General features: G+C 40.2%; 1 protein-coding gene across 4 annotated transcripts in view; it reads left to right on the top strand.

The window, feature by feature from the left end:
* The window catches only part of slc24a4b (solute carrier family 24 member 4b), a 37,203-nt gene that overhangs the window by 9,785 nt on the left and 13,508 nt on the right, over window positions 1-13,910 (top strand). For 3 of the 4 annotated variants that reach the window (XM_051408522.1, XM_051408521.1, XM_051408523.1), the window contains exons 3-9: window positions 7,148-7,224; window positions 12,030-12,104; window positions 12,203-12,287; window positions 12,395-12,498; window positions 12,810-12,884; window positions 12,981-13,006; window positions 13,647-13,700. In XM_051408522.1, the coding sequence (XP_051264482.1) occupies window positions 7,148-7,224; window positions 12,030-12,104; window positions 12,203-12,287; window positions 12,395-12,498; window positions 12,810-12,884; window positions 12,981-13,006; window positions 13,647-13,700 (496 nt within the window). The remainder of the gene's footprint in view (window positions 1-7,147; window positions 7,225-12,029; window positions 12,105-12,202; window positions 12,288-12,394; window positions 12,499-12,809; window positions 12,885-12,980; window positions 13,007-13,646; window positions 13,701-13,910) is intronic. The other variant, XM_051408524.1, reaches the window with a different exon arrangement.

Raw genomic sequence — 13,910 nt, forward strand, 5'->3', positions numbered from 1 at the left:
TGTCGTGCTTGTCCGTAGACTTGTGCTGCTAAGGCAGCCATTCATCATAAGTGCCTCATTTATTGGCCATAATAACTCCTGGAAAGCACAAGGTGCTGTCCAAACTGTTTTTTTATGCTCCTGCTTGATTACAATGCATGCCTGTGATCCACAAAGGACTAAATAACAATACAAAGGGCTGATATAACCTCTGAATACTCTTCAGTCACATGCAGACCTTGAGGCATACCACCCCTTGAGATGCATTTCCCGTATAGCGATCCCATTGAAATGGAACATTTTGCTCACTTTCTCACCTAAATTTGCAGCAACTTTGGAACAAAAGTTGTTTTCATTTCAGAATTGAAATGTTTTGAGCTCTTCCAGGCTGTGTGAGGAGTGTGATCAGATACATGAGGTGTACTTGGGGACACAGAATATTAGATTTATACTCTCTCGTATGTAACCCCCCCCCCCATGTGGGACCAACTGCAGAGCACAGAAAATTGAAGAGGGGGCAGAGCACTGTGGCTAATGTTGTGTAGGAGGAATAATTTGCTTTTAATAAAGATGCAGCTAATACCATATATTGAAATCTCGCACTAAAGTGGTGTAATTGGCCTGTTTAGAAGTAGATGGCAGGGCAAAAGAAAAAGTAGAAGTGAACAACAAAGCAAAGGTTTTAGTATGGCTTGGTTTGTACTATGGATTAATCCGACGGGATTTGATTGTAGTGGTTTTAGATATGGCCCTAATCTGCTCATGGACAGGGGCTGCACATGTTGCATGTTCAGCATGAGAAGTGGCGTGGGAGAGGGAGAGCTGTGGGTTACTCTGGTCCAGAGTGGAAGTGTCATCACCCTGGAAAAGCTGCATTTTTGATTCGGTGTAAATATTTATTAGTGAGTAGATTGGGACTTCTTCTGTTGGCGAAAACAAAAGGCAGGATTTGAAGCACGAGAATGGACCATTTTCTTTTTTTGGGGGGAGGCAGAAAATTTGGCGGCAACATAAGGGGTAAATCTGCCAGTGTGTAGCAGCCAGTCCACGTTGGAATGTGGGTTTGTCAACTTCAGGGAAACACCAGAAGGAGGCTTTTTAAAAGGGAATTACACAAGCGGGGATTATGCTGCTGTGCATAATGGAAACTGACCTCGCTTTATTTCTCGCTTGCATGCCAACGGTGCAACAATGCAGCGAAGAGAGGGGCGCGCAGGCATGAGCACCTGCACAGAGCACTCTGTCTTCAGATTTTCTGCCCCCCCCCCTTTTTTTTTGTTACTCAAACTTTCATTCATCATTGCCTTTTGCTAGTGTGAAGTAGCTTTTATTAAAACTGAGGCTAGAAAGTACATTACAGCAGGTTTTAAAGATGTACAGTCACAGCAGCAAGGTAGCTTTGTTCTCTTTGTTGTTGCAGATCCATACCTCACCCTGAGGGAGTTGTTTACCTGTTTCTCCTGTACGCAGCTGAATGCATACGTTTCACAGCGGTGTCTCCTTTTAGGTTATTGAACCAGGAGGCTTCTGGTCCACCAGCTCGGCGTCTTTCAACAGCCTGACTACTCCCCCTCATACACGCACAATCATAAAGGTTGAAAGGGAGTCATGCTAAAAGTGGAAGTGTAATAGGTATAAGTGTGTTCATGCAGGTGAAATTGCACGTGTTTAGATGCTTACATGACCATGTGAGCAGTTATACATGTGATGCATGAGCATGTGAAAGTATCGACCTAACTAGAGGATAATCGTGTGTGTGGGTGTGTGTGTCAGTGGGGGTGGGGGGGAAACCACTCCACTGCTCATTTCAGAACTTATTGTTTCTGTGTGACTTAAAGATTTTCCAATAAGGCGATTTGTGATGTTGTCATATTTACAACGAGCCGATGTCAGTTGCAGTCCAGTCATGCTGCTCGCTAATGTCTGCTGGAGCAAGCTAATTATCTAATGGACTAATAATGACCCAGAGGAATCATTCTCATATGAAGAGTCTCTTGATTACTGTACTAGAGTGTCAACTGTATTCAGTTAATGACCTGGCTGGTCTATGGGTTGGTGGGCGGGTTGTGACAGAAGGTAGCACCAGGCTCTCTGCCAAAACATCTTGCTCACATCATAATGTTGTTTAATATGATATTTATTTTTTTTCTGTATCAGAATGAGCCATTTTAATGGAAAGGTTCTTCTTAGCATGGCTCTAAGTCTGTGTATATAAATGATTGGGGTTTTTTGCTCAGACTACCACAGTAGGAGTGTTGGGTGACGACTGGCCTGCTGTCTGTCCTTTCTCTGGGACAACAGACGGCACTCGATACTGAGCTCCGTTATGTAATGGCACAATAATATCTAGAATATTACCAGATTATGGAATAATTGCACAAATGTAAAGAATGGCTGGCATGCTCTGGCTTTAATACGTCAATAAATGAAGGTTATCTGAGGGGATTTTTTTTTCATATTAAGCGAGACTTAAAACCATGGAAAGAGATGTGTGGAGAGACATTATGTGTGTATTTAAAAAAAAAAAAAAAAAAAAAGTTACACCTTTCTCCAAATATCTAAAGATAATAAAACTGTATTGAATTTGCTAATATAGCTTATATTATCATTGATAACTAAGAGGCAAAGCAAAAGAAAACATGTTTTTAATGGAATGATTTTCACATAGCTGCCATTTTTACATTAAAAATGAATGTCAAGCATACACAATGGTTAACATTGTAGTCACTTTATTTTAATAGAGAGCTGAACTGGACCAAAAATGTCAAGTTGAACTTGGACTATAGTCTTTATATGACATTTACTTTACTAAATTGCAGTATTTGCTTTATGAAAATATACATCTTGGGTTAGAGAACCAAAGAAAATGACCTCCCCTGATCTCAAAGTCAGACCAATCTTCTTTGACCCCCCCCTCGCCCCCCCAAATAATGTTCATGTTGTCCTTAACTGACCAGAATTGAGGCAGTGAGTTTAGGCAGCATTGCATCTCATAAAATCCTCCCAACACTTCTTGTGAGGACTCTATGTGGACTTGTAATTACTTCTGGGGTTGATAAGATGAAAAGGAGGGGGTTGGGGAGACAGATGAACAAAAGTGTTGCCAGTAATTTCTTGCATAAGCGGCATAGTCAGGTGTCCAAACAGAGAATCCAGGGTTTATTTATAGATCTGTAGCTTAGCTTCTGAAGAGGAGTGTGGTTTTTTTTTTCTTTTTCGTTCACGTTCTCCCTTCCCCATTGCCTCCAAAAAAGACAGCAGTCCCATGCAAACACAGGAACAGCAGGATAAATACTTTTTTTTTTTTTCCTGATTTGTACAATCACAAAACCTTTTGTTTAGCAGAACTGAAGCAGCTTGCTTGGCGCCTTTCTTCTTAGACATATTTACCTGAAGATTTAGATTATCTGGTGGGATTGATAATAAATTGGCACATGTCATTTGGTTCAAGATGCAGACTATATCTGCACCTCAATGCCATAGTGCTTTATAAAATTAGGCTCCAGCTTATCCATTATAAAAATTAATCCGTACTCTAAAAGTACAGTAGTGAAAGGGAATTTTCAAGTTGTAATCACTTTTTCTTGCTAACTTATTAAAATAATTTGAAATTAAATATTTTAGTACATTTTTCTTCAAATACATCCACAGCACATCACAACAATGTGTCCAATTTATTTCAATTTCTGTCAAAATGACAAATAAACAATTAAACTCAACTACATATTATTCATGAATCTATTTATGGGACTCATTTGCAATGCATCACTTAAGCAATCTGTCTTTTGCCCTGCTCCTGTGTGTACATCCTGTTCTGTCCTTGCGTGGGGGGAAACGGCTTTGGAAGCATGTTCACGTCCGGTTTGACCTCTACTGCGAGCGGACGCAGACACACCCTGTAGACGCTGTCTGGTTGAATGTTTACAGGCACTGGGAGGTGACCGCTGCCTACCTGTCATCTCTCTGCTCCAGTCCCAGTGCAGGCGCCCTTTTAAACACCTTTTTGTGATCACCTATTTTTAACACACACACACACACACAGAGCCAGACCTGATTGTATACAGTGGCGAGGGGCTGAACACGTAACTAAAGACCATGGGTGGAAAAGGCATTTAATTATTGATTAATGGCAGACCTGCAGGTTTGGTAGCTGGACTTAGAAACGGTTGGTGAAAAGGCTCGTACAGCAGGAAATTCACACCTGATACTTTTCCCATGTTGTTTATTTTTTTTTTTTTTTTATGTCTTTTGAGAAGCTTAACAGGCAACCTTCAGCAGCTAGAATAATGTATGGTTGTGGGGCTGTTTTTGTCCATGAGGTATCAGTGGGAATTTAGCCCTCTGTATTGGCATCAGTTTGTTTTCAGTCACCTCTGAGGGCACAGCTGACAAATCCTGTAATTGATTGCGCCTTTGCTTGTGGCCGTCGGCTTTCCGACACTTTTCATTCAGCACATAAACCTGTCAGAAATGAAATGAGCTAAAGCCGCCTGCCACAGTCAATGTTGCTGTGAGGTTTCAATGTCATGCAGGTGTTCTGCAGTTTCTCAACATTTTTTATTTTTATTTTGCTGTCCTCTAATCATTTACTGTGTTTAAGTGCTACAGTGTTGCACGTGACATATCAAAACTTGTACAAATCAAGGTTGCCTTAATTCACATCCCACTGCCAGAAATAGCATTGTAGTTTTCTTTTTGTTGTGACTCTTTGTTCTGTTGCAAAGAGAACGTGTTAGGTGACATATGGAGATACAAAATGTTCCACATTTCCATGTATGTGATGTAATTGAGTGAAATCCAGCAGGCATGCAGTTCATTAAGTGAGCTTGGACTACATAGAGTGGAGTATTTGATTTGCCTGTGCAGTGTTCCAAACGCTGCGCTGATTCAGTCATGTGTGCACACAATCGAATATCATAAAACAGGCAATGGCGAGGCTGGGACAGATGCAGTGAGAAGTCTCAGGTGAGCACTGTTCCACTTCACAACTCCATATGTGACAAGGGCCCAAATCTCGCCTTTTATTTTCTGTTGTAAACAGGATTGTTCCGCTGGCTCAGACAATAGCATTTTGTTCTCACCTGATTTGTGTATTTGAATTTTTACGAAGAGTTCTACGGCTGAGCAGTACCACAGCAAAACAGACCTATTTGATTTATTGTCTTGAGCCGTGCTAGCGGCATGGCTCTAGGGATGGTAAGGATGTTCAGACATTCATGGTGGCCAGAGGATGAATCCTGTTGACTTTGGTGATCCCTTAACTTTAGATCTAGCACCTCTCATGCATAAAATTAGTCAGTCATGTCCCCCTCAAGATGAAATGCAATAACTTACGTGATCCCCTGACTTTCAATCTACCCCCATCATGAGGTGAATCTGTCCAATAGTTTGATTTAGTACCTGCAAAACTAATGACCTTCAGTCTCAACTGTATGTTTATTTCTAATCAGCAAATATTAGCATGCTAACACGCTTAACTAATGGTGAAAATGATAAACATTATACTTTCTAAAACTCATTATGAGCACGTGTTGGCTTTGTCATGGGGGGGGAAACTGCTTGGCAACAGTAGCTGATTAAATGGAAGAATCTCTTTCAACAAAGCCTGCCAATAAAAGATACTGCACCTCCCCAACACAAACTTAACAATGTCAGCCGTAGCAGGAAACATGCTCGTCTGGTCACACATGTTCTCGTATTACAGATACATTTGTACACTAAAATGTGTTTCTGGAAAGATTTTATTCGAGAAACACCGTAACAGAATCTTGATTAATATTTGAACAGCACTACCTCATCATGTTTCAACAGTTTGATCGGAGTTTTGTGTGGCGCTCTGGACGGACTCACTGAGAATGACTTATCAGTCACAAGGTAGCCACGCCCTAAAGCATAGCCTGCTTTATTGTCTATTTTACTCAAAATGGGACCATAATGAACAAAATTAACAACATGCTGTATGGAGGAAGATTTGAAATTAGCGATTGAGACTATTAACTCATTAGGAAACTGTTTTTTTGAGGCCATAAATCAAGTTAGAAGTAATTTATTACTTCTAACATATGTATTAAACTCAATACTATCACTTATTTTTTGCAGCCCAGTTCTGTCCACTAATTATTGTCAAACACTTTTATATAACTAAAAATACCTATAAAGACTCATCCAATGTGAGCATGTTGGCGAGCTGACGTTAGCATTTAGCTCAAATCACCACTATGCCTAGGTAGAGCCTCACATAGCTGCTAACATGACTGTAGACTTCTGCCTGCAGTATAAACTGTAGCTTAGAGCTGGCCGTAGTTTGTGTAAGCAATATGTTAGGGTTACGTCTCAGGCTTGTTACAAGGAGAGACGAGGCGTGAGCCTGCAGCTCGGGCCCAACAGGAACAGGTCGGACAGAGGCCACTCGCCACAGATGCCTGGTCCCGTCAGGAAGGCGGCCAGCTTCTGTCTCCAGCCAGGTGCACTGTGGAGCGGTTGTGCTCCCAGAGATCTGAGCCGTATGGCGGTACCATGATCACACTGTGTTCCAGCTGGAGCTCTGGATGATGGATGATGAGTCCTCAGCATGGGAGGTTTTTCTGCCTGCTTGCTTTAATTCTGTATGACTTCAGGCTCTTAATATAGCCCAAGCTTTTACACCCGTTTTTGAAGAGATGTCATGGTTGACTGTTCTCATTCTCTTTTTTTTTTTTTTTTTTTCCCTTCTTCCATGAATAGGTATGAAGTCATTGGTTGCCGAGTGGTGTGACATACTGCAGGCTGACGATGATTTTCAAAATGTGTCTAGAACCATTCCAGTCCTTTGAAAATTCAAAGCCCTTGAGTTGTCTGAGTTTTCAGCTCTTTTTTGGAAGATGATCACAGGCTGTTATTTAATTTGGGTTTGACCTCTTCTGGCAGTGGTGACCTGTGTTGTTTTTTTATTTTATTTATTTTTTTTTAGGGATACAAGACATTTTTTGCTCTATTAGATAATCCATTGAAAAGAAAATGAACAAGAAGAGAAGGAATAACATGCAGCGGCCTTCTCATTCAACAGGACATCCCAGCCTCCTCTGTGGCTGACACCCATCATGAAGTCGCACAGTCCTTTCGGGGTGGGGCGGGGACATGTTACCTCGCTGTCTCGCTGTGTTGACTGTGACATTTCCTCTCTCCTCAGCAATACGCGAGTTCCCCGATGACCTTTTCACCAACCCAGAACGAAAGAGTGGGGCCGTTCTGCTGCATATTGTGGCGGTAAGAGGCCTTTTTTTTTTTTTTTTTTTTTTCATTTTAGGCCCACCTGCATCTCCCATCACACTGGTCCCCAGTTAACGCTCTCACTGGAGCTCAGCTGGTTGCAGGTGCATTTTTCACACAGCAGCCTAACTACATTCCAGGCTTTAAAAGATAAAAAAAACAACAAAAAACAAGCAAAGTGCGGTTATGGTAGCAGTTTTTTTTACATAGCCAGATTGTAAAGATGCCACATAAGAGCCTTTTTAATGCTCAAACGATGATACACTTATGATCACATTAAAATCAACATGCAGCCTTAACGTATTTTCTCAGGGAGATTTATAGGGAAGAAAAATTTCAAATATCTCAGCAGTTGTACTTGAGTCTACGACTAGTGCAAAAGGATCTCCTAAATTTGAATTTAAATAGAAGTCAGGTTCGTTCTTGTCTTCAGTATCTGGGCAGAGGAAAACTCTGATTTGGCCCAAAGATTGGGGAATAGCTTAGTAAATTAACCTTTAGTTTAGAACATTTTATCACAAATGTCTCCTAATTTATTGTAGCCAAGGTCCAAGCACATTTTTTTGGGCTTGTAATTTAGTAAACAAAGACCTACTACCAAATCAGCGCAAGCTGCAGCACTAGATTAAAATCGGCTGATATAAGCCTTTTTACAGATAACATTATTTATGTAACCGTATATAGATCTGCCTTGGAGTCTTAAATGTAATGAATGGACATCATACTACAAGAGATAATTTTATTTTCAGTTTGAGAGTGCCGTAAAGCAATGATGTCTCTCAGAGGAGAGCTTCAACTCAGGAGTGTGGGTGTGGGGGTTTGGAAAGCTTTAGTGTTTTAAGTCAGAGTTTAAATTTAAACATGATTACTTAGAACAATGCTGAGAGGCTTGATAAATACAGGGCAGGAAATAAGGACGGGCAAATGTCCTTTTTGTCTATACTGTATGAGCTGCTTCTCCACACGACAAACCAGTATTGTCTCCGTTCAGTCATACTGCGCTCCACTGACTGGACATAAAGACACAAGCTACCTGTGGAGTTATTCAGTATTGCTCTTCATGCTGGATTTAACTGGCTTTAAAAAGTTTATTTTTTGTCAAATGCAAACCCAGGGATATAGCCAGGATTTTAGAAATATTTTTAATGTAGTATTTTGTTGGATTTAGAGTCTTAAGAAAAAAAATTGCTATTTTTTTTTTTTGTAACTGCCTCCACTGCAGCACAGCAAGGGAGTACAGGGAATTTTATACTTAAAGACAGTACCTTTTGGGCATACTCAGACTGCTGAAGCCTACTGTATTAGCTTCATATAAATCTTTGATATGTTTTTGTACAGAACAAGGACTTTTTGAGGATTTTTTCACTCGTCTCTTACATTGGAAGCTTATTAGGACAGGGTGAACAGGAGGAATGATTACAACAGCCAAAAAGTGTTTCGCTTAGGGCAAAAATATCACGACATTTCAGGTTATTTATGTAATGATATTCTTGATATGACAAAATACTTTTATCTTCTTCTCGTATTGACCCGGGTGCTTCTGCTTGAGGTGGTGAAATAAGTTTGTTTGTATTGCCCCCTTTTGTTGTCACGATCTTGCACTTCTTACATATTGCAGAGGTTTGTTGTACATCTGATCTTTTGTAACCTTCCTCCACACTACGGAAGTTGCTCCCCTTTTTGGAACCAACTCCTCCACCGTGGAGCCGGTAGCAATGTTGTTTTCGCTTTCAGCCATGCTTGTTAATGTTTGACGTCATTACATGAACGTTACATGGCACACCTTTAGTTTCAATGTACATATATGGCCACCTGATTGTTGTTTTAAGACGGACTTGCAATTGGAGCTTGGAATGTATTTAAATACACAGTAAAAAATACAAGAAGATTGCTGAAACAAAAATAATACTCCAGAGGACATAACCTCATTGTCATCAATGGCAGCTACAGCCCTGAACACACTGTCTTTTGACCTCTTTATAGGCTTGATAAGTTTACTGACATGATGAATGAGAGACAGTTTTTAGCAGAGGTGTAAAAAGTGTAGTACTTTGTTTAAGCCCTTCTCATCACAGAGATTACATAAGCACGGAGATCCCAGCCTAAGATACTTGCTACATGGAGAGCAGCAGCTCATATTGTTTCTAAATCTAAATGAAAGCTGAAATACAGCAACATGAACTGCAGCACCAACATTTGCAGTGGTTGAGTATTCAGATCCTTTATGTAACCGACACCACACTGCAAAGCATTTCACTGCTGTAGTTGGTTGAGGTGACCATTGAACTATTTTGTGTAAGACTACAACTATTGATTATCATTTATTATCTGCTGATTGTTTTCTCAATTAACTGATTGATTCATTGGTTTGTAGAAAAACTCAATAGTCAAAGGAAAAGTGGCAAATCATCACATTTGGGAATCTCAAACCATGAAATGTTTGGCATTTTTGCAAGAAAAAGTTGCTAAATGATCTTCGACTTACAATGCCTATAAAGTATTCATCCCCCTTGGATGTTTCACCCTTGTTTCTTTTATACATGAAATCATGGTCAATATAATTTGGCTTTTTTGACAAGAATCAAATATCAAAGTGAAAAGGGATTTTTACAATTAAAAAATATATATTAAAAAAATATATAAAAAACACCTGTGTCTGGGAGGTCCAGTCTCTGGTTCATCAGTATCCCTACTACAATTGCAACATGAAGAAAAAAAGAACACTCCAAGCAACTCAGAGAAAAGATCATTGAAAAGTACAAGTCAGGAGATGGCTACAAAAAGATTTCCAACTCACTGGACATCCCACGGAGTTTAGTTAAATCCATCATTCAGAAATGGATGGAGTATGGCACTTGTTTAAATCTGCCTAGAGCTGGCCGTCCTCACAAACTGAGTGACCGGGCTAGAAGACGACTGGTGAGGGAGGCCACCAAGACACCTACGACCACTCTGAAGGAGTTAAAAGATTCAGTGGCTCAGATGGGAGAGACTGTATACAACAACTGTTGCCCGGGTTCTTCACCAGTCGAAGCTGTATGGGAGTGGCAAAGAGAAAGCCACTGTTGAAAAAAGCTCATATGAAATCTCGCCTGGAATTCGCCCAAAGGCATATGCTAGACTCCAAGGTCGATTGGAAGAAGGTTCTTTGGTTTGATGAGACAAAAATTGAGCTTTTTGGCCATCAGACTAGACGCTATGTTTGGCGAACACCAAACACTTCACATCACCACAAAATCTCCACCGTGAAGCATAGTGGTGGCAGCATCGTGCTCTGGGGATGCCTCGCAGCAGCAGGCCCTGGAAGGCTTGTAAAGGTAGAGAGGAACATGAATGCAGAAAATTATCGCCAAATCCTGGAGGATAATCTGACTCAGTCTGCAAGAGAACTACAACTTGGGAGAAGATTTATTTTCCAGCAAGACAACGACCCCAAGCATACAGCAAAAGCTACACAGAAATGGTTCAAAGACAACAAGGTGAATGTTCTGGAGTGGCCAAGTCAAAGCCCAGATCTCAATCCAATCGAGAATTTGTGGCTGGACTTGAAAAGAGCTGTTCACGTCCGATCCCCGAGCAACCTGACAGACCTTGAGCTGTTTTGCAAGGAAGAATTGAGAAAAATAGTAGTGTCCAGATGTGCCAGCCTGATTGAAACATATCCACACAGACTCAGTGCTGTAATTGCAGCCAAAGGTACATCTACTAAATACTGACGTAATGGGGGTGAATATTTATGCAATCATCTTCTTTACCTTATATATTAATTAATTGACATTAGTTTGTAAAAATCCGTCTTCACTTTGATATTAAAGAGGTTTCTTCTTTTTTTGCAAATTCTTGTCAAAAAAGACAAATTATATTGACCATGATTTCATGTATAAAAGAAACAAAAGGGTGAAACATCCAAGGAGTGTGAATACTTTTTATAGGCATTGTATTTGTGAATTGCCTCATAATTTCAGCTATACTTGTGTGTGTATATACTGTTGGGTAGTTTAATTTCTAACAAAACATCATATTTTATTAGCACGTAACATAACTTGTGACCAAAGCTGACAAATACAAATTTGAGGTACATCACTTTAGTATGTTTTCATGCCACTTTCAATCCCATATTTACCTAAGTACAGATGAAAAGGAATTAGTTGCATTCCACCACTGAACAAGTTTGATTTCACTTCTATGGTTATAGAAAACAACGTGAGCTGCAATCCGGTATACTGAATTTCCAATTAAGTGTCCTCAGCTGTATGTTCCACACTGAAATATGACTTGATATTGTCCTGGCTTCACTGCTGAGAGGAGGATAAAATGTGTGTTTGGGTGAGGGGGGCTCATACTGCAGTCCTGCACTGCCCCCTGTGGATAGCATAGAGCAGAGCACAGCTGCTGGAGCTTCCAGGGCCATTATGATGTCACACCTGATCTATAATTTATAGATCTCTCCTCAGATACCGACATAAGCGCCCCCCCCCTCCCCACCTCCCCCCTTCTCTCTCTCACAGAAGCTGGAGTATGCAGACCCTGTCGATTTTTCAAACTGTAAGGGGAAACGTCTTGTCAGTGAATTGATATTTAAAATGAATGCAGGTCCTATTTTTTTAATTGGGCTTTAGAATTCCCCTTCACCCATCCTACAGCAGGAGAATATCTTCTAGCCAAAGCTTTATTAGCTCGCCTTATTTCTGAATTTATGCTGATTGAGGATGTACCTATGGCAGACACACACTTGTATTCTCACTATATCTTGCCCTTGACAAAAAACACCTCAAACCTAACTCTGCTGATTCTGTCTCTAGGCACTCTACATGTTTCTGGCCCTCGCCATAACATGCGACGAATACTTTGTGACAGCGCTGGAGAAGATCTGTGAGGTACTTGGGAGTTGTAGTCTTTTTCTTTCAGTGTTGCGATTACACAAGTTTGTCTGTGTAAACAGTGCAAAACACTAATCTTTACTGTATTTCTGCAGAAATTAGATCTGAGTGAAGATGTTGCAGGAGCCACCTTCATGGCAGCTGGCAGTTCTGCACCAGAGCTTTTTGCATCTGTCATTGGTACACACACACGCATACACACACATATACAGTATGTGCATACACTCAGACATTCCCAGATGGTTGGTGTCACCGCTGATTCTGATTGGCTGCCTCCCTGTGTGCAGGTGTCTTCATCACCCACGGTGATGTGGGGGTGGGGACCATCGTTGGCTCAGCGGTCTTCAACATCCTTTGCATCATTGGTGTCTGTGGGATCTTCGCTGGACAGGTGTGTGTTTGTGTGTGTGTGTGTGTTTTGTGAGTGAGTTAGAGGGAGTGAAGTGACTTCCTGCTGCAGAGGTATCATTCTGTTTATATATAGACTGCAGAGAAGCACATGTGTGGCAGAAGTGTTTTGCTGAGGGGAAACAAAGCCATCTGCCTCAATTTGTTCTCTAAGAACTGGTTTTAAGGGAAATGGAGAATTAAACTCTGGAGGTGTAGACGGATCATAAATCTTCCTCCTTTTGAGCTTTTTTTTTTTTTTTTTTTTTTTTTTTTTTGTAGTTTAAAAATGTATTTTTCCCTGTGAAACCTCAGGTGGTGATATTGACCCGGTGGGCAGTTTTCAGGGATTCCTTCTACTACATCCTCTCTGTATTGGCTTTGATTGCAGTAAGTTCACTGCATTCATTTATTAATGAACACCAGCCCTGACTTTTGGATGTTGTTTATTATAATCTAAGAGAAATTTTTCTCTTAATTTTTCAGTTCATCTATGACGAGAAGATAGTTTGGTAAGTAACCTCATCCAGTTCGGCTGTAAATGTGTCCTTATTTTAAAGTGAGACTTTCGTAAGAAGTTAGACGTCCTGTTATGGATAAAAATTAATAAAATTAATAAGCAATAAAAGAAACCCTTGATCAATTCTAAACACTCAAGGATTTTGCTGGTACAACCTTACTTGGACTGGTATGACCATTAGCTTATAGTGGCTACTTGTTGGATTTATATTGCTGTTACTGACACTACTGATTCAGTTTGCTGACTTTACAACAATTTACCATTATCCTGGAATTGTTGTCGTACTGGTCATTGTTCAGCAAAAATTATACATTGTCATACTTTGAAAGTTTTTTTTTTTTAAATTCCACTTCCCAAATTTTCAGTTTCATTTTCAGTTAGTGTGAAGTTTAGGAAAGTGAAAGGTACCGCTAAATTCTGATAGTCCGCCTTCATTTAGTTTGAGTATTTGTAACAGTTGGTTTGTTTGTTTGTCTATAACATATCTGTAGGTAGACTATCCAAATAAAGTGGAACCAAATTAAGTTGAGGTTTAAGAGCAATAAGGGAAGTTTTTTTATTTTTAATTTCTTGGTTTGTCTGTGTGTAAAATGATTTTATTATCATTTATCCCTCATCCTTCTCTTTATCAGGTGGGAGAGTTTGGTGCTGGTGCTCATGTACGTTGGATACATCCTTGTCATGAAGTGAGTTCTGCGCCATAAACTAAATGGATTTAAAGTATCAAAAGGAAAATGCCCCCTAGACTGATACATTTATGTGACTATTATCGATACATTGGCGGCAATTTACTGTTGTAGCTGGAGGAGATAAGGCTAGTTTTAGATAGCCTACTTTTATACACAGTTAGGCAGTTTAGTCCAGTGGTTCCCAACATTAATATGAGGGGTCACAAG

Source organism: Dicentrarchus labrax, unplaced genomic scaffold (assembly GCF_905237075.1).
Source record: "Dicentrarchus labrax unplaced genomic scaffold, dlabrax2021, whole genome shotgun sequence".
Classification (NCBI taxonomy): domain Eukaryota; kingdom Metazoa; phylum Chordata; class Actinopteri; family Moronidae; genus Dicentrarchus; species Dicentrarchus labrax.